At 52.8% G+C, this 22,591-nt stretch overlaps 3 protein-coding genes across 6 annotated transcripts; 2 read left to right on the top strand and 1 right to left on the bottom strand.

The window, feature by feature from the left end:
* The first annotated feature begins 6,191 nt into the window (after positions 1 to 6,191).
* On the top strand, positions 6,192 to 13,285 carry Dus1l (dihydrouridine synthase 1 like). The gene is made up of 14 exons (XM_021212529.2): positions 6,192 to 6,348; positions 6,847 to 7,093; positions 7,582 to 7,690; positions 8,262 to 8,312; positions 8,632 to 8,744; positions 9,467 to 9,549; positions 9,799 to 9,902; positions 10,097 to 10,241; positions 10,469 to 10,565; positions 10,654 to 10,742; positions 11,228 to 11,373; positions 12,607 to 12,644; positions 12,755 to 12,830; positions 12,926 to 13,285. Exons 2-14 carry the CDS (start codon positions 6,857 to 6,859, stop codon positions 13,063 to 13,065), a joined length of 1,428 nt encoding a protein of 475 aa, XP_021068188.1. The 5' UTR covers positions 6,192 to 6,348; positions 6,847 to 6,856; the 3' UTR covers positions 13,066 to 13,285.
* A 126-nt stretch (positions 13,286 to 13,411) lies between these two features.
* Positions 13,412 to 18,439, bottom strand: Gps1 (G protein pathway suppressor 1). 4 transcript variants are annotated; one of them, XM_021211722.2, is made up of 14 exons: positions 18,367 to 18,439; positions 17,493 to 17,585; positions 16,814 to 16,995; positions 16,054 to 16,218; positions 15,833 to 15,968; positions 15,671 to 15,748; positions 15,443 to 15,503; positions 15,043 to 15,128; positions 14,717 to 14,811; positions 14,525 to 14,630; positions 14,366 to 14,446; positions 14,128 to 14,265; positions 13,913 to 14,047; positions 13,412 to 13,838 (listed from the first exon to the last, which is right to left on the bottom strand). In XM_021211722.2, exons 1-14 carry the CDS (start codon positions 18,397 to 18,399, stop codon positions 13,764 to 13,766), a joined length of 1,464 nt encoding a protein of 487 aa, XP_021067381.1. In that variant the 5' UTR covers positions 18,400 to 18,439; the 3' UTR covers positions 13,412 to 13,763. The 4 variants fall into 4 exon arrangements, with proteins under 4 accessions (XP_021067381.1, XP_021067374.1, XP_021067377.1 ...); XM_021211715.2 differs by lacking the exon at positions 18,367 to 18,439 and adding an exon at positions 17,983 to 18,204; XM_021211718.2 differs by having other exon boundaries at positions 13,414 to 13,838; positions 15,443 to 15,500.
* Positions 18,356 to 21,543, top strand: Rfng (RFNG O-fucosylpeptide 3-beta-N-acetylglucosaminyltransferase). Its single transcript, XM_021211723.2, has 8 exons — positions 18,356 to 18,810; positions 18,920 to 18,968; positions 19,336 to 19,438; positions 19,524 to 19,677; positions 19,947 to 20,035; positions 20,116 to 20,281; positions 20,600 to 20,685; positions 20,761 to 21,543. The coding sequence occupies exons 1-8, from the start codon at positions 18,547 to 18,549 to the stop codon at positions 20,840 to 20,842; spliced, it is 993 nt and encodes a 330-aa protein (XP_021067382.1). The 5' UTR covers positions 18,356 to 18,546; the 3' UTR covers positions 20,843 to 21,543.
* Positions 21,544 to 22,591: the final 1,048 nt, after the last annotated feature.

The raw sequence follows: 22,591 nt of genomic DNA, 5'->3' as shown, positions 1-22,591 counted from the left end.
CCCTTCCCTCCCCTCCCCTCCCCTCCCCCTCCCTTCTCTTCCTTTCTTTTTTTTTTCTGAACAGAGACAGTTTAGGTAGAATATACAGAGCAGAAGTGCAGAGAGGCAATGGCTCACATGCTTCACTGGGTGGGTGAGAAGGCCTCAGGGACTGGGTATTTATGTTTGTAATGCAGAGCCCACAGCAGCCACCAAAGAAGTCCCAGATGATGTGTGACCATGGCTCAGGGCTGCACATTGGCAGCAAGCTGTGTTCCTCTGTGGCCTCTGCTTCAGTTCCTGACTCCAGGTCTCTGAAACCTGCCCTGACGTCCTTTCATAATGGACTGTGATTGGGAGGAATAAGCCAAATAAATCCTTTTACACACACACACACACACACACACACACACACACACACACACACCACCGAGGAGGAGGAGACACAAAAATTCAGATATAGTGGCACATATCTGTAATCCTAGCACTCATTTGGGTAGAAGGGTCAGAGGGATCAGGAATTCAAGGTCATCCTTGGCTACATAAAGAATTTGAGGCCACCCTGGACTACATGAAATCCATTTCAAAGCATATATGATCTGCCATTCTGTAGGGGGAGATTTGGCAACACACAAAAAAATCACATCTGTGTTTGCACTTCCTGGAAAGTGTCCCAAGTACACTTGCATGCACACACACATACACACACATACATGAACACACATACACAAGGTATACAAATTACCCTCTGCCAGGCAGTGGTGGTACACACCTTTAATCCCAGCACTTGGGAGGCAGAGGCAGGTGGATTTATGAGTTTGAGGCCAGTCTGGTTTACAGAGTGAGTTCCAGGACAGCCAGGGGTACACAGAGAAACCCTGTCTTGAAAAACCAAAAATAAATAAATAAATAAATAGCCCTCTGTCTCTGTCCACATGAAGATTTGACAAGAACATTCATAGCAACTGTTGGAGAAACCACTCCAGATTCATAAACAAGTGAAAGGAGAAACACATTTTAGAACGTTCCATAAAAGTACACTGCTCATCCATGGAAAGAATGAGCTGTGCACCTCAGACCAAAACCAAAAATTTGACAGAGTTCCATGCGAATAAAGCCCTTCAGAAGCTCACATATAAAGCAACAAACCTGTCATGGATGAAGAGTGTTGGGGAAGGGCACAGGGAAACCCAGAGTAGCGATAAACACTTTCATTGAAACTGAATGCAACAGTTTCACTTGTATATACTGGTATCTATAAACATGTAATTGCCACTTTGTATATATTTTAAAAATATTAATTATGCCTCCATGAAGCTGTTTAAGAAGAGATTTATAAATAAAATAATAGTCAATTAGACCTCGAACCATATAAAAAGATGTTCAACCTCTCATTATAAGGGAAATAAAAAATGATAATCACAACCAGGAGGACGGTTCCTTATCTGTCAGGTTGACACAGTTGCAAATATAACCACAGAGTGCTGTGGAGCTTACAGGGAAACTGGCATAAGCAACCCTACTGGGAGGCATAGAACAAAAGGTCTCAAGGGGGAGATTTGGCAACACACAAAAAAAATCACATCTGTGTTTGCACTTCCTGGAAAGTGTCCCCAAGTACACTTACATGCACACACACATACACATACATACATGAACACACATACACAAGGTATACACATTCATACACATGCACACACACATACACACATGCACATATACCTGCATACACACACATACACACATGCATACACCACACACACATACACATGCATACACACATGCATGCACACACATGCATATACATGCACACACATACACACATGAGCACATACTTACACATGTGCACACAAGCATGCACATACATACACATGCACACACATACACACATGTGCATACAAACACACACATTCATTGTAAAACAATGTAAAGTTGAGAAATGTTGGAGATGGCCTATTACTCTATGTGACTGATGGAACAAATGGACTGTGTGTGTCCAAAAGAGAGCCGTGAGTATGAAAAGGAGACATGAACTTCAAGTCAACAAATGGGAAAGACAGGTAAGCTCAGGATGGCGGAGCTCACCTTTAATCCTTGGATGGCTGAAACAAGAAGACCACCATGAGTTTGAGGCTAGTCTGGGCTACAGAGTAAGTTCCGAGTCAGCCATGTGAGACCCCGTTTGAAAACTCAATGATAATGTGTTAGGAAGGATGAGTGAGAGAGGGAGACATGAGGGGTAGTTCTTAGAGCTGCTGTTGCTCTTGAGAGATCTTGTTTCTAGGCACAACAGCACACACTACCCAGGCACACTCATCCTAGCTCCTAGGAAACAGAAGCAGGCTGATCTATATGAGTCTGAGCCCAGTCTGGTTTATCAAATTCCAGGCCAGCTAAGGATACATAGTGAGACCCTGTTTCAAAAAAGGAAAACTGGAGAAGGGGACAAAGGGCACACTTTGGCAGACCCTGAAAACACCTGAGCATCTGTGTGAGTCATACTGAACTAAAAGGGTCCCACACTGCTGGTGGCCAGAGGGGTTCAGAAGGCTGTCCCCAGCAAAGCAGCCTTTTCTGATGAAAAGTCTCCAGAAAGTCACTGAAAGCCCTGGAGGATGCTCTGAGAACTCTCAGCCAAAGGGGAACCAGCGTTCAGGAAAATCTACCAAATCCTGCCGGGAAGGGAGCACTTGCCTTGGCCCATCCCTCCTCTCTGCCCACGTGATGCAAGCTCCTCTCTAGATGGGTGCAGTTAAGGACAAGCTCCTCCTCCAGGGGCCAGCCTACGGCCGCGGGCACAGTCTATCAAAGGCTCACCACCCAGTTCTGTGTTCAATCATCTGCTAGGATCCTTTCTCACTAAGTGCCCTCTGGATGTTGGAAGTTCAGCTCTGGGGAGGCAAGCTGAGGAACCCAGCCTCAGCGTCTTTACCCAGCCTTACAGTAAGACACTGAGTCACTGCCAAGATAGATGAGTGGAAATCACAGGCTGCTCCTTCCCGGTTGCCAGTTATTGACGCTGGGGTGGCCTATGCTGCCTCAGCTAACAAACAGCGCAGGAAGGCTCCACTAGGGGGCAGACCAACCTAAGAGCAGAGACCGCCCTTGTTCAGCCAAGGGGAGCTCAGAAAACAAAGCAGCACTCCAGGCAAGACGCTGTCGACAATGGAAACTTAGGCTGTTGCATAGACAAAAGAAGAGTAGGGGGAAAAAGTGAGAAAAGTCTGGGGATGTGACTGAGCTGGTAGAGAGATTGCCCAATACATTCAAGCCTTGGGTTTGATTTCCAGCACAGCGTAAGAGACCCAAGGAATAGGAATTCAAGTTCATCCTCAGATCCTCAGCTAGCAACCTAGTTCAAGGCCAACCTGTGTTAGAGACCCCGTTAAGAAAAAAAAAAAAAAAAGGAATGGCTGAAATATTGCTGAAAAAAATTAATTTATGGATGAAAGAAGTTCAGCAAACTCAAACAGTAGGAACACCAAGAAAACCAGCCAGAGCTGAAGTGTGGTGACATGTTTGCCATCAACACTCAGGAGGATGGAGGGTTCCAGGCTGGCTGGGACTACACGTGTGTCACCACGTCCAGCTGCTGCCTTCTGTTCGTTCGTTTTCTTTCTTTCTTTCTTTCTTTCTTTCTTTCTTTCTTTCTTTCTTTCTTTTTGTTTTCTTTCTTTCCTTCCTTTTAGTTTTTGGTTGGGGTTTCAGAGATTTATAAACAAGTGAAACTGAGACCATTGAGCTCTCAGATCTGTAAAGAGAGAGATATTTTAGGCCGGGCAGTGGTGGCACACGCCTTTAATCCCAGCACTTGGGAGGCAGAGGCAGGCAGATTTCTGAGTTTGAGCCAGCCTGGTCTACAGACTGAGTTCCAGGACAGCCAGGGTTACACAGAGAAACCCTGTCCTGTCTCAAAAAAACCAAAAAGAAGAAGAAGAAGGAGAAGGAAAAGAAGAAGAAGAAGAAGAAGAGGAGGAGGAGGAGGAGGAGGAGGAGGAGGAGGAGAAAGATATTTTAACTCAAGGGGCAATTATACCAAGTAGAAGCTCAGATCTATAAACTGGATCAAGAATGCCGGAACTGCTATCCTTGGGGTTCAGGAATCCCCATACAAACCATAAGAGCATTAATCTCAGGTAAGCAAGAATAGTTTATTGAACACACACCCTGAAACTGGTCAGACCAAGGACATGGCTCAGAATTATCTAAACTATGACAATGGACATATTTTTCTGTCATCTTATAAGGGGAAAAAAACCACAGTGAATTCACACACAGGTGCAGGAAGTTCTTACTCAAGATATTTTAGACATAGCAATTCATATTGACCTTTGATTTGATAGATCTTACACAAAGCTTTGTGGAGTTTCTTAAGATTAGCAAACCTCACACAGACCATTCAGAACATACAGAACAAAACATGGTATGTGGTCAGCATGTCCTTGGTCTAAACCACGTCACTTCTCTGTGTTAATGACTGGGAGGTATGTTACAGCAACAATATGCAATATGAAATAGCTGGTGGGCATGGTACAAAATGGCTACAGCTGTCCTGGGGTGTGGTTTATCAGACCATAACACTGTAAGTGGATAAATGTAAGGAGCATACTTTTTTTTTTTTTTTTTTTTTTTTTTTTGGCTTTTTTGAGACAGGGTTTCTCTGTGTACCACAGACAGTCCTGGAACTCAGAGATCCGCCTGCCAGGGATCTGGGGGGCAGGGATTCAAGGTGTGCGCCATCACGCCTGTCTGTGGATGTGCAGTTTGTTCTTTCATTTTCTTTCTTTTCTTAAAATAATTAGTTATATGTATATGGTGTTTTATCGGTATGTATGTCTGCACACAAGAAGAGGGCATTGGATCCCATAAGACTATAGTTACAGACAGTTGTAAGCTGCCTTGTGGGTGTTGGGAACTGAAGTCAGGACTGCTGGAAGAGCAACTAGTACTCTTAACCTCTGAGCCATCTCTCCTGCCCCTCTTATTTACTTTCTTGATTTTTTTTTTTAATTTTATTTTTCAAGATAGGGTTTCTTTGTGTAGCCCTTGCTATCCTGAACTAGCTCTGATCTAAATCAGGCTGGCCTCCAACTCACAGAGATGCTCCTGCCTCTGCCTCCTGAACGCTGGGATTAAAGGTGTGGCATTACCAGCCAGCTTCCTGTCAGTTTTCTTACAAGGCAGAAAATTAAAGTATCATAAATGGCTTGAGTAATACATATATATTACATTATATCATTATACCAATATACATGTATCATTATACATACATATATCATTATAAAGTACGTATCAGCAACTGTACAAGGCTGGAGAGCATGACTCAATTATTTGTGGAGTTGGAAGTCTGACCACAGAGGGAAATGCTGGAAGCATGTGACTTGCACGATACAAACTCTGGATTCTGAAAACTCAAGGTGCACGCAAGCAGTGGTAGAACGATTAAAGAGTAGCAAAACTAGTCAGACATAGCAGTTGAGGCCCTGAATTCTGTTTTGGGAGGCAGAGTCTGGTCTATCTATCTCTGTGAAATACAGCACTACCATTAAAAAAATAACAGTTTATGGTCATAGTTTGGTTTCTTGTTTAAAATACCCTGACAAAAAGAACTTAGGAGAGAAAGCTTTTTTATTTTCATTTTTGAGAGGTGGGGAGAGCTGGGGAGGGTTTCTCTGTGTAGCCCTGGCTGTCCTGGAACTCACTCTGTAGACCAGGCTGGCCTCAAATCCAGAAATCCACCTGCCTCTGTCTCCCGAATGCCGGGATTAAAGGCATGCACCACCACCGCCCAGCACCATATTTCTTTATGCACGTTCCTTTCCTCTTGCAAGCGTCTCATTACTCAACAAAGGCCTGGCCTGTTGTAGCCTTTCCTACCCAGGATCTGAAGTAATAATTCTTTATCTTGTTTCCTATTGTGGTGGTACACTGAATTTACGTCTTGTGTCTGTAGAACCAAGGGCTGCTCCTGGATCGCGGAGGTGGGTTGGGGGGTAGAGGTGGGAGGAAAGGCGTCCGAGTGCCAATTGTCTGGAAGGGACAACGTGGCCCTGGGCATGCGCAGTCTGTACTTGCTCAACTCCAGTTTCCACAGGGCCGGTCCCTTCAGCGCTGAGCTGCAGTTTCCGAGGATTTTATTTTTTGCTGCACCGCAGACGGTGCGGAGCGCCTGGCAGTGCGTTTCCGGCTCCGGCACTTCCGGCGGCGGTGCGCTGAGTCTGAGGCAGTGCCTGGCGGCTGCTGCCGCCTTTCCAAGGGTCCTGCTGGCGGCGCCGCGGGTCAAGCAGAGGCTACGGGGCCTTGTGTGCCCCTTTCTTTGGAGCGTGCCCGCAGCCACAGGCCTTCATCGAGCCCCGGCCAGCTCCGACGGTGCGGGAAGTAGTCCTAGTTCAAGCCCCTTGGACGTTGTCCGGTGGCGGTCGCGGGCCCCCAGCCAGCCCAAGGGTTAGGTAGGGGCAGCGCGGGAGGCTCTGGGCCAGACCAGGAAAGGGGACGTCGAGGCTGACGAGCTCGCTGCTCTTCCATCCCAATATCCGAGGCGGCATCAGGCCCCGTGCAGCCGGGTGGTCCCACAGACCTGTTCATCCTCCACACCTGCTCCACCAGGCGGGCGTTTAATCCAGTAGCAAATGAGGGGGGAAGGTCCAGAGAGGGTGAGTGGTATGTCAGGGTCACTGCCAGAAAGGTGGAAGGAGGGCAGCTCGACCCTGTGCCTGCGGATACCTCTCCTATTGCACCGTGTGCTTGGGAGCGCCGGCAGCAAGAGCTGACAAGAGCGGTCAGCGGCTTGAGTTGAACTTCGCACCCTCCCAGGGTATGATGGTATCCTAGGGCTGAACTGAGAGCTTGTTCCTCTTCTGCCCTTAGTGTGGAGAGGATGCCCAAACTGCAGGGTTTTGAGTTTTGGAGCCGCACCCTGGGGGGTGCCCGACATGTGGTGGCGCCCATGGTGGACCAGAGTGAGCTAGCTTGGAGACTTCTGAGCCGCCGCCATGGAGCCCAGCTATGCTACACCCCTATGCTACATGCCCAGGTCTTCGTCAGAGATGCTAACTACCGGAAAGAGAACTTGTATTGTGAGGTGTGCCCTGAGGACAGGCCTCTCATTGTGCAGGTGAGCTGAGGGACTGGGGCAGCACCGGAGCTCCCGACCCTGTATATAAGGACAGCATTCCCAAGCTGTCCCCGCCATATACATATAACCCAGGAGGAGGGTTGAGGTCCCTGCAGTCCTGCATGACACATGCTGCTGAGTGAGCATCCCCCAAACTGGGAACTAGCCAAAGTTCCGGTGCAGGGGCAGCTTGGCTGACGTGAGGAGTGTAGCACCAGTGTCACCTTGGTCCTTCTCCTCCGACTCAGTACCCTCCTCTCATGAACCATCATTTCTTTACAAGTCTGTGCCAGTGGCTTCCGTTACATGTCATAAACAGCTCATATTCCTAGTGGTATGAGATGTGTCCCACGTTATCATAGTGTCAATGTTGGTGGAAAGACCATAGCTCATTGAGGAATCATGGGATTCCTCACAGGGCTGGGTGGCCTAGGCAGGGAGAGTCCTATGCCTGGTCTGATCGAGGGTGACATTCATGTCTTCTTCAGTTCTGTGCCAATGACCCAGAGGTGTTTGTCCAGGCGGCTCTCCTAGCACAAGATTACTGTGATGCCATTGACCTGAACTTGGGCTGCCCACAGATGATAGCCAAGAGAGGTGAGGTCATCTCTCCAGTCCTGTGTTGACACCTGTCCAGACCAATGCTAGGCCCACTAGGCCTCCAAATAAGGGGTTCAGGCCTGTTGTGGTGGAGCATGGGTATTGGTGCACATCGGGAGAGTTAATCCCTGCCTCTGACTGTGGTGGCACCTGTAGCCAGCAAGCAGCCCTTTTTCTGAACTTACCATCCTGGAGAGTCCCCAGGTGTTTGACTGGGGACTAGCCTTTGCTGGCCACATAGGTATCCTAAATATGACCGACCAGCTGGTGTGGGTCCCTGGCTCTGTAATCCCACAACTCAGGCTCACTGGGCCCCCAAGCAACCATTATGATCTTAGGCTGTGTGGCCTAGTGACAGCAGACAGAGCTCCAAAGTCAGGGCTAAGAAGCTGGTTGGCTTCCCTTTCACTCTGCTCTAACCAGAGACTCTACTGACCTCGAGGAGTCCATGTAGAGGCTGGTGCTCACACATGGCCTAGCTGTGGAATCCCCTGTATTCTGAGGAGCTGGCCTAGTAGGGGGTTGATGGCAGCATGGGTGCAATGGAGGCCACTCTCATCCTCTGCAGGTCACTATGGAGCTTTTCTGCAGGAGGAGTGGGACCTTCTTCAAAGAATGAGTGAGTTGGCTGCATGCCACTGTATCAGCGAGTGAGTCACCCCAGAGACAATCTGACAGGGCTCATAAACACAGCTGCTTGGTTGGGGCTCAAGAGAGGACACCGGTGATCCCCCTGGGGGCTCTTGGCCACAGCACTTTCCCTGCTGGAAGGAGGTGACTATAGAGTCCCCTGGTGTATACCAACTATCCCCTTAGAATCAGACATGAAGCGCTAGGACAGTGTCCTTACTCCTGTTAGTTCCCAGTGTCCCATGGGGACATATTGGGGATTGGCCATCTTGGAGTGTGGTTCCCTCAGAGGCTGTCTTTTTTCTCAGTTCTGTTGGCTCATGAGCGACTCTCTGTTCCTGTCACGTGCAAAATTCGTGTCTTCCCAGAAATTGACAAGACAGTGAGGTACGCCCAGATGCTGGAGAAGGCTGGCTGTCAGGTGAGGCCATGGCTCCCAGGGGGGTTGTTGGAATCTAGCAGGCAGCCTGGCCTCACATTAGAGTATGGTCTATCTCTCCATGATGATCTTCCAACACTAGGAGGGGGTTCTTGCTTCTGCAGCTCTTGAGTGGGGGCTGCAGCCAAGAAATTTTCTTTAGGCAGGCAGTGGGCTCCTCCTGGCCCCACTTCTTTAAGACCTGGTACCCTGGCCTCAGACCTCTAAAACTGCCATTCCAGCTCCAGGGTGTTGTCTGCGTGGAGAGTAACATTGGGTTCACTACCACATCTCAGGCTCTCTAGATATGAGCCAGGGCTGCCTTTAGGTGAGCTCAGCATCCAGCCTCTCTGGAAGCCTGGGCGTACGCCATTGGGGGGTGGTGTCTCAGACCTGGTCCTCTGCGTGTTGAGCCAGGCCAAGTGTACTCTGAAACGTGTGGTTTCTGGAAACAGTAGGAGCCACCCTCACTCAGCACCCTGCATCCTGAGTTTTCCAGATTTTTCCTGTACTCAGGGTTCTGCCTCTTGACATGTTTTCTGATTGCAGCCTGGGGCTCTTCCAAAGGGGCAGGGCTCTCAAGACCCTGGGACCAGGGACAGAACCATGCCAGATGGCCTTGGTTCCTCCCAGCATGAAAAGCTGAGAAACCTGAGCAGGTCCCTTGTAATTGGTGTGAGACCTTTGCGTAGAGCAGGGTTGAACCAAGTGTTGGTCTATCCTAGCTGCTGACTGTGCATGGGCGCACCAAGGAGCAGAAGGGGCCCATGGCAGGAACAGCTTCCTGGGAACACATCAAGGCCGTTCGGTGAGCAGATACTGTGGGTCGGGTGCAGTCATTGGTTCATTGGACTTTGTGGAAGTGGCATAAACCTAGTTCCACATCTTGGGGTGTTCAGCATAACCCGATGCCCTATAACTATCTGGGAGTGAAGGCAATAATGCCATAGAAGTCAAGGTGTCTCAACAAGATAAAACTTGGTGGCTGGTTTCTGCCCCTCCTGGCTTAGCACTGCCCTAGCATGGCATAGGGTCAGGCTTCTCTTCCCCACCACAGGAAGGCTGTGGGAATCCCTGTGTTTGCCAATGGGAACATCCGATGCCTGCAGGATGTGGAGCGGTGTATCCAGGACACAGGCGTACAGGGGGTCATGAGTGCAGGTGAGCCTTGTTCTTTGCCTCAGCCTTGTCTGTCCCTGTAGGTCTGTTTAAGTAGATGGTGTTCACTGTCATGTCTGCTCTAAGGAGCCCAAACCAAGCTCTCGGACCATTTTCCAGCCTTACCGACCCTATAGCTAGCCAGTGACCTGAGTGGCCAGGAGAGGGTCCTGAGCTTTGCCTTGCCTTCTTCCCAGAGGGGAACCTGCACAACCCTGCCCTCTTTGAGGGTCGGAGTCCTGCTGTCTGGGAGCTGGCCGAGGAATACCTGGACATTGTGCGGCAGCACCCTTGTCCACTGTCGTATGTCCGGGCCCATCTCTTCAAGCTCTGGCACCACACGTGAGTTGCTCTTTGGGCAGGAGTTGAGAGTGGGTCTCTCTAGGCAGTATCAGAACCCTGCCTAGAGTGGTCTGTGGTCCTCCCTAAACAACGTGGCCACCGAGTCTGCTGAAGGGCTAGTGGCTTGGCAGTGAGGAAGGGCAGGAGTCTCGGTGGGAAGAGATAATTAGCTGTGTGCCTAGGTCTTGGCCTAGGTGGTGACTGGGAGTGACAGGCATCTGCCTCAGGCTACAGGTACATCAGCAGCTTCGAGAAGAGCTGGCCAAAGTGAAGACCCTGGAGGGCGTGGCTGCTGTGAGCCAGGCGCTAAAGCTTCGGTGTCAGGCAGGTGCAGGGCTGGTGCATGGGAACCCAGCAAGTTCTGTAGTGGGCTAGCAGTTTTAGGTCTTTGACAGGTCTTGGGCTTTTACAGGAGGACATGTCCAGGCAGCAAGAAGGAGTGAGGCCAGCTGACAACTTACCTGCTTTCCATTGGATCTGCCAGCCGTACATCCGGCCAGGGTGAGCTGAGCCAGCCTACAGCCCTTTGCCACTGCTCTAGTTGCTAAGGCAAGTCCCTGTTCTGGGTGAAGGAAGGAAGAGGAGAGAGTCTGTGTGCCTAGGGTACTCATCCGAGATCTGTAGTCCTGTGTAGCTTTGTCCTTGGGGTTAACAGGTAGACCCTAGGGCTGGAATCTCTGAAGTGGGCAGGCTGTCATCTGTGATGTCAGCCTGACTGGGCTCTGTGGAAGACCCTGGGTCCCTGAACCTTCAATGTCAATCCAGGAAGGTTTAGTTTCTGTTAGCCGTTCTACTGTGTGAACTGTACCTACAACCTATGTTCTTGGACAAGCCCTGTTTGCCTGGGCAGCCAAGAATAGTTGTTTGGGATGAGTGGGAGAACCGTGTAGGCCTCTTGGTATCTCTGCCTTGGAGCCCACCTGAGAGCTGCCTGTTTAGCATTGGTGAACTTGTCTTTGACACTGCTCACTGTCCTTTCCCTTCAGACCTAGGGAAGGGAGCAAGGAAAATAGTGGTGGTCGAAGCAAGCGGGCTCTGGAAGACGAAGAAGGCAGCATGGAGGGCTTGTCCAAGAATAAGCTGAAGAAACAACTGAGGAACCCTCACAAAACCTTTGACCCTTCCCTGAAACGTGAGTGCTACTCCTGTTGAAGCCAGGTTTGTTGGGCAGCTGCCTGGAAACCTCTCTGTAGACATGCCTGGGGACAATTCTCCCAGCCATCCTGTGCCCAGACCAGACTTTATGACACTAAGAACCTGGGAAGGGCCTTTGAATCTCATTTATAGTGTATGGCTATAAACCTCTTAGTGTATCAGACAAGGCCATTGTACAAACCTCTCAGCCAGGTGCTGTTCAGGTGACCACAGGAGTTTGCCTATATGACAAAGACTTTGAGTCACTAGGGCTGTCTTTGGCCTGCTGAATCCTGGATGCACCTCACCCTTGCATGGGGCTCAGGCAGTAACTGGCAGCTTCTGGGGAACATGCTAGGTTGCCATGTATTTGGATAGTGGTGGGAGGTGCTCGTCTCTCTCATAGACACTCAGGACTTTTCAGTATGGTTTTTGGGTGTGCAGCTTGAGGTCTCAGTCCAGGGCATTGTCCTCTGTGTCCTAGCCATTTTGGCAATCTGGGTTCACACATTCAGCTGCTTCCTAGAGGTTCAGCAGTCTGGTGGCAGCTCCCTGGGAGTTTTAATCTGAGCTTTGCAAGGCTGAGGAGACAGCAGGAAGGACCATATCACAGTCCTGCACAGACTACTGCGATTCTCCCTGCGATTCTGTGCCACAGGAAGTGGGCATTAGGGCAGGGGTTCTGATTTTGCCCCTCTTGTTTCTTGGCATAGGCCTCAGTCTGCAATCCAGGCTGCCTCAGATATCACTGTGTAGTCTGCTCTGACTTTATACTCAGCAGCAATCTGGAGAGCTAACTAGGATCAGAGGTTTAAGCCACAGTACTTGGAAGCCTCATTTTTCAACGAGAGAAACCTAGGGCTCTGGATGCTAAGGGTAGAGTGGGCAGCCTGCCTGCTTTCCAGTGAGGCCACGCTCAGGTCTGCTGTCAGCCATCTCTTGTCATAGCTAGCTACATCCGCTGTCCTTACTCAGTTTCCTGGCCTGGGTGGCCACAGCAAGCTTTGTAGAGGTGTAGAGATTAAGAGCGCTTCCGCTGGTTTGCTCTTCCAGAGGTCCTGAGTTTTAATTCCCAGCAACCCTGACTAATGAGATGTGGTGCCCTCTTCTGGTATTCAGACACACATGCAGACAGAATATTGTATATATAATCAATCTTTGTAGAGGTGGGGGCAGCTGCTCGCCCTGCCCTTCTCATTCATCTCATTCAAACTGCCCTATTTTTCCCCAGCCAAATATGCCAAGTGTGACCAGTGTGGAAATCCAAAGGTGAGCTGGCCCTTGTGTTGTCCTGTGGACAGGGCAGTCCTCATGGGTGTTCCTTGTGCTGTCGGAGTCTGGCACTACTTACATCAGCTCATTAGCTTTGCTATACACAGGGCAATAGGTGTGTGTTTAATCTGTGCCGTGGCTGCTGCAAGAAGCGAGCTTTCAGAGAGACAGCAGATTGCCCAGGTGAGCAGATGCCCCTTGTAACCAGCCTATCCACCCACCACCATCAGTGGGACTTGGCTTCCTGACCCCCATTCTCCTCTCGCACTCCCTGTCAGGTCATGGATTGCTTTTTAAGACCAAATTAGAGAAGTCTCTGGCCTGGAAAGGGACCCAGCCTGGACTGCAGGAAGCCCAGCAGGTGAGGCCTGTGACACCAAGTGGTTTCTCTGAAGTCGTGGGGAGCGCCCTAGCCTGAAAGCCAGCAAGAGCCATCTCCACCCCAGGACAGCCACTGAAACCTGGACACTCTTAAGGAAATGCCTTTACTCAGGGACTCTCCTCTTTGACACAGAAGAACCCGTTGGTGTCTGCAGGTGGGGTCTGGCAATGTTGCACCAAGGGCAGCCTTGGTTGGACTTGCCCCGTTCCCACACTTGTGTTTCCAGCACTGAACAATAAACCACTTCAGAGATGCATTTGCAGAGATCTCTAGTGATGCTATGGCTGCTGCTCCTAGGCTGCTCTCCCGGCTCAGGACCTCCCCTCCTCTGTGAGTGGTCAGAGTATCCAGGGAGCACAAGCAGAAAGGAAAGGAGCCTGGGGCAATGATCGAGCTGTACTTTAATGGACGACTCGGTTAGACACTGCTGCAGTCAGAACTACATGGACAGGAAGGGTCTGAGTTACCCTTACCTGGGAATTGCACATGGTCTGTTTCACTGGGGCAGAAACCTAGAGTCAGGCCCGAGTGGCCATATGGGCAGGCTGCCTACCACTGCAGAGGGTACCTCAGCATGGAAGGCCAACGAACTGGCACCCCAATGGCCAGACTGCTCTAATGAACCACACACAGTCTGGGGTCTCATCTTGAGGAAAGCAGGCAGGAGCCCAGGTGCTGCTTCCACAGGCAGAGTAGGTGTGCAGACTATGGTCTGACGGTCACGGGAATGCCTTTCACATGTTGGTACTCATGCGTGACTGGCTGTTGGCTGGAGTCAGCTCCCCTTGGCTCCCTTCTCTAGGAGGAGACTGCAGTGGACAGGGAGGGGTTCAGTGGCGGCCGTGTGAGTGCTGCCCATCCCCTCGCACCCCAGGCTGTTCACCTTGACATGGATCTGGTTGCGGAGCACAGCTGCTCTCAGAATCATGGCTTTGGCACGTCGCTGGAATTCCTTGCCCATCAGCAGGGACTTCTCAAAGGTGGTGCTACGCTGATCCACATCTCGAGCATACAGTATCTGGACAAGATGAGGAGGCTCAGAACTGCCGAAGGGACCTCCACACCACACACTCGGCAGTCCCAACCCCACGGACCCACCTTGCTGTGTGAGTCGATGCGGGCATTAATAAGGCCCTCCAGAATGAGCTGTGTCAGCTCATCTTCCAGAGCTGCAACTGTTGTGTTGAACGCTGCAGCCATCTTGTGCATATCAGCAGACACATAGGGGCTGAAGTACTACAGGACAGAAGCCACAAGCTATCCGCTGCTTCTCAGAAGGCCTGCATCCCACACAACCCTGACCATCTAAGCCCCCTTGCCCTACACCCATGCTTACTTGGATAAGAGCCCGGTTACGAATCTGGGTATACAGTGTCCTGACGTGAGGGGCCAGGTACATGTCCAGGAGCAGGTTGTCCTGCAGAGGAGAGCTGGTCAGGGACCGCGAGGTGTGCACCCCTACCTCAGTCCCAGTGTGCCTGACCCTGTGCCTTACCTTCATCTCATCCAGCATCTTCAAGCATGAAGCATACTTGGATTCATAGAATTTGAAGATGATGTCTCTGACCTGTGGCTCCAGCTCCAGGAACAGCTTGAAGGAGCTGAGGATACCACAATGCTCAACTAAGAAGGGCAGAAGGGCCTGGCTCGACAGGAGCAGAAGGTGGGAGCCCACTACCCAACTTACCTGCTGGAGATGACATTTCGTTGCAGCTCCTGACGGTCAAACGTGGCTAAGGCACACAGGCCACCATAGACAGCCACATTGCTGGGGGACAGCAGCTGGAAGGCAGAAGGGGAGGTGGGTCCACAAACCTGGGGTCCTGGGCCATTGACAGGTGCACAGACCAAGGAGGAAGCCCAAAGTTGGGGCCTGCCCTGCCCTTCCCACTACACATTCAGACGATGCTTAGACCCTCGTTCACGAGAGGTTAAAGCCCAATCCACGAACGAGCGAGCATTCACTTCCCTTCACAGACTTGGACAAGCTGAACAGTGCCTGCCCCTCCTCACCTCTGGGAAGTCACAGTGATCAAAGGAAGCCAGAAGGAAGCACTTGGCAGCTTGCTTATACTTCCGTGCGGCCAGCTCAGCCAAGCCTACAGGCAGGGAGGAAACTGGTGAAGCTAGGGGTCTAGAGAAGGTGTGGGAGCCCCAGGACACCATGGCCATCAGTGGGTCGCCCCTGGGCTCCTACCCCAGCATGCCCCCGTTTAGGGACAAAACTCTAACTGAAAACATTCCAAGTTAGGCCTGCAGGGAATCCTCAAAATGCCCATAATGTATACTCACACTCACCCCCAGGCTCAGGGAAACCAGCGGACCTACTTCCCCAGACCCCACCAGCTTCTCTCTAGGAACTTGAGCAAGTGCCACACAAGAAGAAGGAACGGGAATGGTGTGGAAGCCTCACCTGCAGCACACTTGAGCTTGGTGAGGATGGCTTGTGTCTGGCTGTCCCGCTCTCCACGCTGCTGCAGGAGAAGGCAGCAGACGTGAGCTCCCCCAACCCTGCACTCCTTACTCAAGGAACTCCTTACTCTGTTCCCTGTCCCCACCCTACCCTGAGCGCAAACGCAAAGGGAGATGGAGGCGAGGAAGGAGTAGAGGGGCTAGCTGGGGTATCTGAGGCGGACCTTACCTCAGCAATCTCTGGAGTAGACTCAGCCTTGCTGACATAGCTTAACACATGAGACCAATTTTGCAAGTAGACACTGACCTGGCAGGTAAGTAGGTAAGGCCAGGTAAGATTGGGTTGTCCCTTCTGGGCCCTCCATGCCTACCCAGCTGTTACCCAGGCCACCTTGATGACGTTGAGGCACATGTTGATGACATGCTTAGCACTGGTGCAGTAGTCTCGGGCTCGTGAGTAACATTTGAGGGCATTGCTGAGGTCCCCACAGTCCAGGTAGTGATCACCCAGGTCATCATGGCCGCGCCTGTAGGCCTGGCAGTGAGTGAATGCTGGTCGAGGGGCCAGCAGGGCCCGGTTGCCCACCTCCCCTACCCAGAGCAGCCCAGCACCTGATGCTCTCTTTGATAGAATTGCCCTTATAGTTCTTCAAGTCCGTGTCCAGCTTCTCCAGTTTCAACAGAGCCTTCTTCCGAGTGGCCTCTACCCAGGCTGTGTCCAGAGGTGGGGGCTCCACTCCACTCTCAGGGATGGCATCAGGTGCATTCTGCAGCTCCCTGAAGGGTGAGCTAGCCATCAGGATAGTATTACAAGCCACAGGCTGTTTTTTTTGGGTTTTTTTTGTTTTGGTTTTTCGAGACAGGGTTTCTCTGTATTAGCCCTGACTGTCCTGGAACTCACTTTGTAGACCAGGCTGGCCTCGAACTCAGAAATCTGCATGCCTCTGCCTCCCGAGTGCTGGGATTAAAGGCATGCGCCACCACACCCGGCTCACAGGCTGGTTCTTAAGAGACCTTTGCCTCTCCTGCCCCACTGCAAGGGCCCAGTCTGTACCAGGGGCACAGAGAATTCCTGATCTAGACCACAGCTAGACAGGGAAGGTCAAAGGAGAATAGGTGGTTTTGACCCAGTGCAGCCAGGCCTTTTTTTTGTTTTGGTAAAGGACAGCTATACCAGATTCTCAAGGGTTAGGAAGCCCAAATGTCTGCTCAGAGGCAAAGGAAGCCAAAGGAGAGAAAATGGCTTGCTACCAGTTCTCCACCCCAAGGAGGAAGCATGTTCTGCCTCTTACCTACTGCAGGCACAGCATGGGTGAAAGCCGTGGCCAGCCCAGCTCTGCTCACCCTCCCCTGCTCCCTAACTAAGGCTTACCTGGTAGCCTCGGAGAGCTTCCGGTGTATCTCTTCATACATGTCCACATTGAAGGTCCTCTGCACGAAGGATAGAGCCATTTTCAAGGCCTCTACCCGCAGTGGAGGGCAACGGTCAGCAATAAACTGTAGCCGCTCAATTCGCATCAGGCCACTGTAGCTGGCTGCATACTGCTCCAGATCCTTGTGGGGAGGAGATAAGTGGGTCAGCTGGGGTAAGCAAGGACCTGAGGACCTGAGCCAGGATACTAAACCTTCCCGAGGGAGTCTTGGGGCCACAGTCTTGACTGCTGTCCCAGAGACTGGGAAGAGACCACAGGGGTGGATTAAGGATCATCAGGTTCAAGCTCTGCCCTGGGTAATGGAAACGAGCATACTCTAACGAGTGATGGATGCTGGGGTAAGGAAAGGGGAAAGTGTAGGCTACAGATACAGCTTTGCTTCACACTGACTTAGTGGGATTGTGCCCTATGGAGAAGCGAGCACAGAGTCTTAGCACTACCTGAGACCCCAACATAGGAGGGCAAATGAAAACCCAGTTTCCTGGCTTAGAGGGATGTGAGTAAAGCAGTTGCTAAAAAGCATCAACCGTCCTAGGATATACACCATAGCAGGAGTCTGTCTTGGACCCCTCAACAAATCCAAGTCGCCAGCAGTCCCCCGCCACGTGGGATCCATACCAGGGTGGGGTTCTCCACCACGTAGTTGACATCAGGTGCGTTCTGCGGATCTTCCTGCGGATCGACATCAATCTGCATGGGTTCCACGGCCCCCTGCAATACACGAAGAGCAGCTTGCCACAGAGCACCAGGGAAAGCAGAGGATGTTCCTGTCCCCCACGGTCACTTCTGACCTCGATTTTCCAAGGCAGAACTGCACTGGACCCCCACAGGTGCTGGCAGCCAAGCGCCCTCCTCAGCTCTCCCACCCAGGTCCTGCGCACAACTCTTAGACTGACTGCGGGAACCCTCAACCGTTCCCAGCCGCCATCCCGATTCAGCTCCCTCCAGGCCACAGAGATCCAAACAGATTGCCACCCTATCTTCATCAATCAAGAGAGCCAAAGCAGACTGGCCACGCTGCGGAAGGGGTCGGCGCATCCCGGACTCGAGGGCCCAGGGCCTCAAGCGTCGTCGGGAGAGCCGCTCCCCGGCGGGCGCGCAGCTGTACCTCGGAAAGCAGCGTGCAGGCCGACAGGCTGGCGCTCAGGCTGTAGTCGCCCGCCGTGCCGGGCCGCAAGTCGGACCTGCTGTGCGCAGGGCTGCGGCTCAGGTCGGAGGCCGACGACGAGGCCGAGCTGGGCGCCGGGCTGCCCCGCATGTCGGCCTGACGCACCTCTCTGGAAGGCCGGCACCCGCACGGAAAGCGTTGGCGCGCGAGGCGGGGGCGGGGCGGGGGCCGGGGCCCAGAGCGGCCCGCGAGGCAGGCGACGCTCGCGCGCCCAGGCCAGAGCCGCGGGCCCCGCCCCNCCCCGCCCCGCCCGCCGCCGGCCCCGCCCACCAGGCCCGCTCCGGACCGAACGGCCAAGCGGCGAGCGCAGCCACCAAGCCCTACCTGCAAGTTAAACACCTGAACCGGCAGCGGCATCTTCCACCCCCGGCGCCGCGGCGACGTTCGCTTCCGGGGCGGCGCGTCCGTCAGTTCCGGGTCAGGGCTCGGGGCGGGGTGCTGTCACTCTTAAAGGGGCCGCCGCGATCGCAGGCGGGCGCCCAGCGCCCGGGCCGGGGCGATCGTATGAGCCGTGCGCGGCGGGTGTTGTGCCGGGCCTGCCTCGCGCTGGCCGCGGTCCTGGCTGTGTTGCTGCTACTGCCTCTGCCGCTACCGCTGCCTCGCGCGCCCGCACCAGACCCGGGTCCGGTCCCGACCCGGAGCCTGACCCTCGAGGTCTCCCGCCTGCAACCCGACGACGTCTTCATTGCAGTCAAGACCACTAGGAAGAACCACGGCCCGCGCCTGCGGCTGCTGCTGCGTACCTGGATCTCACGAGCCCCACGGCAGGTGCGCGTCCCGACCCCTGCCGCGCAGGGTCCTGGATTCCAGGCTGGCGCCCCTGGCCCCGGGGCTCTGCACCTACTCCCAGACCCACTCACGGTGTTTTCTCCCACAGACGTTCATTTTCACCGATGGAGACGACCCTGAGCTCCAGCTACTGGCAGGTGAGATGCTCCCCTGGCCTGATGCTCCCAGGGCCATTCATTCCTGCGTCGGACACTTGCCTACTGTCCACACAGCTAGTGGAGGGCAGAGCCAGGACACCCATCCATTGTCAGTCCATCCTTCTAGTCACCAAATCCCCACCCTGACCCCAGTTCCCGACAGGGTGCCACGGCTAATGTCACCCAGATTTCCCGAGGAAGGCCCAGCAGCAGTCACCTGCCAAGTCTTGTCCTGTTCCGCACGTGCTGTTCTAAGTAACTGTCATCTGCTTCAGAATGAGGGCAGTGCTCAGTGACTGGACAGGCCTAAACCTAAGGAGGCAAGCTAGAAATCAACCCTCACGTATATCCCATATATCCCATGCAGGTGGCCGCATGATCAACACCAACTGCTCTGCTGTGCGTACCCGCCAAGCACTGTGCTGCAAAATGTCAGTGGAATATGATAAGTTCATAGAATCCGGTCGAAAGTAAGTAATCTCACCCGTCAGAGAACCAGGACTGAGCAATGTGGAGGCTCCCACCCAAACTGAGGGTGCATCCCTCCACTTTCAGATGGTTCTGCCACGTGGATGATGACAACTACGTGAACCCCAAAAGCCTGCTGCACCTGCTCTCTACCTTCTCTTCCAACCAGGACATCTACCTGGGGCGACCTAGCCTGGACCACCCCATCGAAGCCACAGAGAGGGTCCAGGGTGGTGGCACCGTGAGTGCTGGGCTAACATCCTCCTCCCTGGGGCTGACCCAAGGAGTGCTGAAGAGTGCTAAGACAGGCATGGGCCAGGTACCCTGGCTTCCATGGAACTGGCCAATCTGGCACAGTGATAGAGAAGGCCTTAGAGGCCACAGGTAACCCTGTGCCTTCTGGAGACTCCTATATGGTGGCCTAGGATAAGGGTAACAAGATTCAGTTGGAGGGCTGAGGGTGAGGAGCCCTATCCTGGTCAGCCCTGACCGAGCTTTCCCTTTTTCCAGTCAAACACAGTGAAATTCTGGTTTGCTACTGGTGGGGCTGGGTTCTGCCTGAGCAGGGGCCTTGCCCTCAAAATGAGCCCGTGGGCCAGGTAAGTGGGAGCCTGGGAGGCCAGCTGCCTGGCCTGGGGGTGGGAAGGGCTGTAGAGGTGCTGACTAGCCTCCCCTCCAGCCTCGGCAGTTTCATGAGCACAGCAGAGCGGGTTCGGCTGCCTGATGACTGCACTGTGGGATACATCGTGGAAGGACTTCTGGGCGCCCGTCTGCTCCACAGCCCCCTGTTCCACTCCCACCTGGAAAACCTGCAGAGGCTGCCGTCTGGTGCTGTTTTGCAGCAGGTAGAAGACGCTCCAACCTGGTACTCCACTCCTACAAGGACACAGCCTAGCTCCCAAGGGGTCTTCAGTCGTTCAGGGCTCAGGAGAGGGCTAGCCTCAGAATTTCCTTGTCGCTGGGGGGTGGACCCTGGGCAGAGACTTTGCCTGCTGGATGGAGAACCTTCAGGAACCTGTCTGTCCATGGCAAGCCTCAGGGGGCTTCTTAGGAAGGGCGACTGTCCTGCTTCCCTAAGCCTGAGGGGTGAGTGGAACTTCCTCTAGCAGGTGGAGGGCCCAGGAGGAGGAGCCGACCCTCCCCCTCCCTGATTCTCCTCCCAGGTCACCTTGAGCTATGGGGGTCCTGAGAACCCACATAACGTGGTGAATGTAGCTGGCAGTTTCAGCATACAGCAGGACCCTACACGGTGAGTGGGCACCCTGGAGGGCTCTGGTGTCAGTCCCCTCCCCGGCAGACCTGATCTGACTCCTCCTCCTGATAGGTTTCAGTCTGTGCACTGCCTTCTCTACCCAGACACCCACTGGTGTCCTGTGAAGAACAGGGTTGAGGAAGCTTTTCAGTAACTGCCGACTCCTGGTGGCTGCTCTACCTGGCTCCCTCGGGCCTTAGGTTCAGGCAGAAGCTGCTTGAAGGCCTCCCACAACCCCGGTCCCAGTTGGACACCAGGTACCTCGGGAAAATGAGAAAACTGGGCTGTACGCACTGGGACCGTCCAGGAAGAGAGAAAGGCAAAGATGCTGAGTGCCTGATCCCTCTAGCCCAGCCACGGGTCCTTCCCTGGATAATGTCTACCACTCCAGCTACCCCAGAGACAGTGGTTTCCAGCCCAGCCACAGGTCCTTCCCTGGATAATGTCTACTACCCCAGCTACCCCCGGACTGTGGTTTCCAGCCTCCAACTGCTGCAACTTGTCCTCAACCGAGGAAGATGGGGCCAGGTGGACTAGTCATTAAGGGGCGGGCTTCAGGCCTGGCTACTGGCTCTTGCTAGAGGGCTCAAAGAGCCACCACTAAAGTAAGAATGTGCAGACTGTGTGGCCAGAGGACACTTAGGGCCAGCCTCAGGACTGTTGCTGCGTCCCAGAGACACTGCTGGGAGACTTCCTCCCTGTAACGGTGTTCAGGATGCTTCCCCTCTGAGCTTCCCATCGCTAGAGCCTTCCCTTTGGGCTCCTCAGGAGCGAGATGCAGGCTCATCTGCTTCTACAGGAGTGCCCGAGGGGAAGTGGTTACAGTGTTGAGTAAAGGCTTCCTTGTTATTCTTAGTGTGGCTCCTCTTGTCATCAATGACCCAGACCCCTGGCTGCTCAGCTTTATAGGCATCCACACAGCAGCTCAGTCTTCAGAAAGGCCTGTTCCTGTTGCACTGCCCACCTCCTTAACCTTCCACATTGTGCGACCAAGCAGGCCTAGCAAGATCTTTCTCTACACGTGTGATGGAAGCACTGATACACATATGTAAGCATGACTCCATGTGTGTGACTGTGTGTGTGTGTACTAAGGCCGATGTGGACACAGATGTTATGTGCATGGGTGTGTGGGTTATATGAGAAAGTGGAGACATGGCTGCCGTGTGCATGGGTGTGCTTGAGTACATGGGCACATGCATAGCATAGTGTTTGTGTGAACATGCTGAGGATGGGTGTGTACCATGTACTCTGGCATGTGTGTGCTTGTGTGTGTCGGTGTGGAAAGGCGTGTATCAGTGGCCCCAAGCTTAGATTGGTTCAACTAAGAACTTTTTTGTTTTTTTAAAGACAGGGTCTCACTTAGTAGCCCTAGCTGTCCTATGTATGTCCTATTCGTGCACGTGCAAAAGGAGAGAAATTCCAATATGGGTCAGATCTTACAGGTCTTGGAGTCCTTAGGACTGGAATTTTAGGGAGAGGCTTTGGCTCTGTACAGTTGGGTTCTGGGTAGAAGGGTGAGGGCCGAGTCTGGGAAGCAGGGATACAGTTGAACTGGATGAGCTTTAAGTAAGGGAGCATGGAGTTATTGAAAGCTGCTGCAGAGGGTTGCAAAGATGGCTCAGTGGTTAAGAGCATTAACTGTTCTTCCAAAGGTCCTGAGTTGAGTTCAGTTCTCAGCAGCCACATGGTGGCTCACAACCACCTGTAATGAGATCTGATGCCCTCTCTGGCCTGCAGGCATACATGCAGGCAGAACGCTGTATGCATAATAAATAAATCTAGAAAAAAGCAAAAAAGAGAAAAAAGTTGGAGGAGGAGGAGGAGGAGGAGGAGGAGGAGGAGGAGAAGAAGAAGAAGAAGAAGAAGAAGAAGAAGAAGAAGAAGAAGAAGAAGAAGAAGAAGA

Source organism: Mus pahari, chromosome 14 (assembly GCF_900095145.1).
Source record: "Mus pahari chromosome 14, PAHARI_EIJ_v1.1, whole genome shotgun sequence".
Classification (NCBI taxonomy): Eukaryota; Metazoa; Chordata; class Mammalia; order Rodentia; family Muridae; genus Mus; species Mus pahari.
Note: the sequence above shows the minus strand (reverse complement) of the source record. Positions and strands in the feature narration are given on the sequence as shown.

What these genes read in the sequence shown, in the direction of transcription:
- Dus1l (XM_021212529.2), top strand. Translation starts at nt 6,857, where the DNA reads ATGCCCAAACTGCAGGGTTTTGAGTTTTGGAGCCGCACCCTGGGGGGT. An exon ending in ACAGATGATAGCCAAGAGAG is followed by an intron (nt 7,691 to 8,261) that starts GTGAGGTCATCT and finishes CATCCTCTGCAG; the next exon opens with GTCACTATGGAGCTTTTCTG. An exon ending in AGAGACAGCAGATTGCCCAG is followed by an intron (nt 12,831 to 12,925) that starts GTGAGCAGATGC and finishes ACTCCCTGTCAG; the next exon opens with GTCATGGATTGCTTTTTAAG.
- Gps1 (XM_021211715.2), bottom strand. Translation starts at nt 18,132, where the DNA reads ATGCGGGGCAGCCCGGCGCCCAGCTCGGCCTCGTCGTCGGCCTCCGAC. An exon ending in ATCACTGTGACTTCCCAGAG is followed by an intron (nt 14,812 to 15,042) that starts GTGAGGAGGGGC and finishes TCTGCCTTCCAG; the next exon opens with CTGCTGTCCCCCAGCAATGT. An exon ending in GCATCGACTCACACAGCAAG is followed by an intron (nt 14,048 to 14,127) that starts GTGGGTCCGTGG and finishes CATCTTGTCCAG; the next exon opens with ATACTGTATGCTCGAGATGT.
- Rfng (XM_021211723.2), top strand. Translation starts at nt 18,547, where the DNA reads ATGAGCCGTGCGCGGCGGGTGTTGTGCCGGGCCTGCCTCGCGCTGGCC. An exon ending in TGAGCTCCAGCTACTGGCAG is followed by an intron (nt 18,969 to 19,335) that starts GTGAGATGCTCC and finishes TATCCCATGCAG; the next exon opens with GTGGCCGCATGATCAACACC. An exon ending in CTGGTGCTGTTTTGCAGCAG is followed by an intron (nt 20,282 to 20,599) that starts GTAGAAGACGCT and finishes TTCTCCTCCCAG; the next exon opens with GTCACCTTGAGCTATGGGGG.